This window comes from Temnothorax curvispinosus, unplaced genomic scaffold (assembly GCF_003070985.1).
Source record: "Temnothorax curvispinosus isolate PA1 unplaced genomic scaffold, ASM307098v1 QBEX01006039.1, whole genome shotgun sequence".
In the NCBI taxonomy this organism is placed as follows: domain Eukaryota; kingdom Metazoa; phylum Arthropoda; class Insecta; order Hymenoptera; family Formicidae; genus Temnothorax; species Temnothorax curvispinosus.
In genome coordinates, this window is record NW_020215819.1 from 1 (window position 1) to 1,885 (window position 1,885).

At 56.7% G+C, this 1,885-nt stretch overlaps 1 protein-coding gene across 1 annotated transcript; it reads left to right on the forward strand.

The window, feature by feature from the left end:
• The first annotated feature begins 141 nt into the window (after positions 1-141).
• LOC112455399 lies at positions 142-927 on the forward strand. Its single transcript, XM_025017299.1, has one exon. The coding sequence runs from the start codon at positions 142-144 to the stop codon at positions 925-927; it is 786 nt and encodes a 261-aa protein (XP_024873067.1).
• The last annotated feature ends 958 nt before the right edge of the window (positions 928-1,885 follow it).

A 1,885-nucleotide genomic window follows, 5' to 3' on the forward strand; every position in this document is an offset into this window, starting at 1 on the left:
ATCGTCCCACCATCTTCATGGCTCACTCGATTACTGATCGACTCCTGCCACCGTCGAACGCTGCACGGGGGAGTGCAGCTCACGCTCGGGCTCCTCCGCCTTCGATTCTGGATCCCTCGAGGTCGGACCGTGGTCAAACAGATGCTGCATCGGTGCGTCACGTGCACGCGATGGCGAGCGGCCACACCGCAGCCGCCCATGGGAAATCTTCCTCGAGGACGAGTCACACCAGCGCGCCCGTTCCTCCGGACCGGCTTGGACTACGCCGGCCCCATTCTCATCCGCACGAGCCGGGGACGAGGGCACAAGGCCCACAAGGCCTTCATCGCCGTGTTCGTCTGCCTCAGCTCCAAGGCCGTGCATCTCGACGTGGTCTCCGACTATACGACGGATGCATTTCTGGCTGCATTCCGTCGCTTCACAGCACGTCGAGGCCTCTGCGAGGAGATTTACTCGGACTGTGGCACCAATTTCGTCGGCGCTGACCGAGTTCTCCAAGATATGTTCCGCGCGTCATCCGCCGACGGCCGTCACATCGCCCATTCTGTCACCTCCGAAGGTGTGAAATGGCACTTTAATCCGCCTGCCGCACCACACTTCGGCGGACTTTGGGAGGCAGCGGTGAAATCCACGAAACATCACCTGCGACGAGTGATCGGAGAGAGCACACTCAAATGTCCACGTTCGGAGTCCCGCGTCATGGAGCTGACGTCACCGGTTTCACGTGGTGACCCGACGGGGTCGTCATCTGTTTTCGAGTGTTTTGTGTATAGCATGGATCGTTCCTTTGTTCTAGCGTTGTTGTTTGACTTTATTATTGATGACAATGTTAACGTTTCTAGAAAGCTAATCCCGAAAGATCCATGCTATACCGAATATTTCCGTGACAATTTTGAACGGCATTTCACGCGAATATTAATTTACTGATTTTACTCAATTTACTGCAGGCGTGCATGTGCTGACATGCAGCCGAACGCGACTTTGTCGCGATGCTAAAGTTTGCGATCTCAAACATCCCGCCCGCCTCGTCATGCTTGACGAAACAGGACGGTGTGTTCGATGGCTCGCTAGATGAGGCGCCTGACGTCGCGGTCGACAGAATCGATATGCGATCGATTTCAATGAACGCGATTTCGGCGCGTGGTGCAGGCGAGCGCCAGCGGCGTGGCGCGCCTGCGCAGTGTCACAACGTGCGACGATCCCGAGCAAGACACATAAATATTCGCGATATATGCGTAACGCGAGTTCGTGGTATGTGAAAGTGATGCGCGAAAGTAATTTTACGACGTGAACTGTGAATTGTGGCAGAAGGCCAACGAAGATAATTAAACAGTGGCAGAGGGCCGACAAAGACAATTGAGCATAGGCTGAGGGCCAATAACAGCAATTAAACATAGGCTGAGGGCCGAGACCGACAATTAAACAATCGTAAATGTCGAGTGGCTCACGCATCCGTCGGCGGCGGCTGGTCCTTGATCCAGGGAAGTAGCACGAGCTTGCACAGCGGGCGTACGAGCTCTGAGGTGGCTGTCCGAATCTTTGCAACGCGGACCACGCCGTCGTCCCTTGGGTGCAGTCTCACGATCCGGGCGAGAGGCCATCGACTCGGCGGAGTGTTCTCGGAGCGCACGAGGCACAAGGCTCCCACGTCCGGGACGTCCTCGGTTTTGTGCCACTTCGGCCGGGCTGTCATCCCGTGGATATATTCCCGTGACCATCGAGACCAGAAGTGATCGCGCATTTTCTGAATGTGCTGCCACCGGGATAGCGTGCCGTCGGCAGTCTCCTCGAGTGAAGGCTCGGGCACGGCCAGCAGCGGGGCGCCGATCAGGAAATGCCCCGGTGTGAGTGCGGAAATATCGTCCGGGTCGTCAGATAAAGCCTG

Coding starts and splice junctions, on each gene's coding strand:
- LOC112455399 (XM_025017299.1), top strand. CDS start 142: ATGCTGCATCGGTGCGTCACGTGCACGCGATGGCGAGCGGCCACACCG.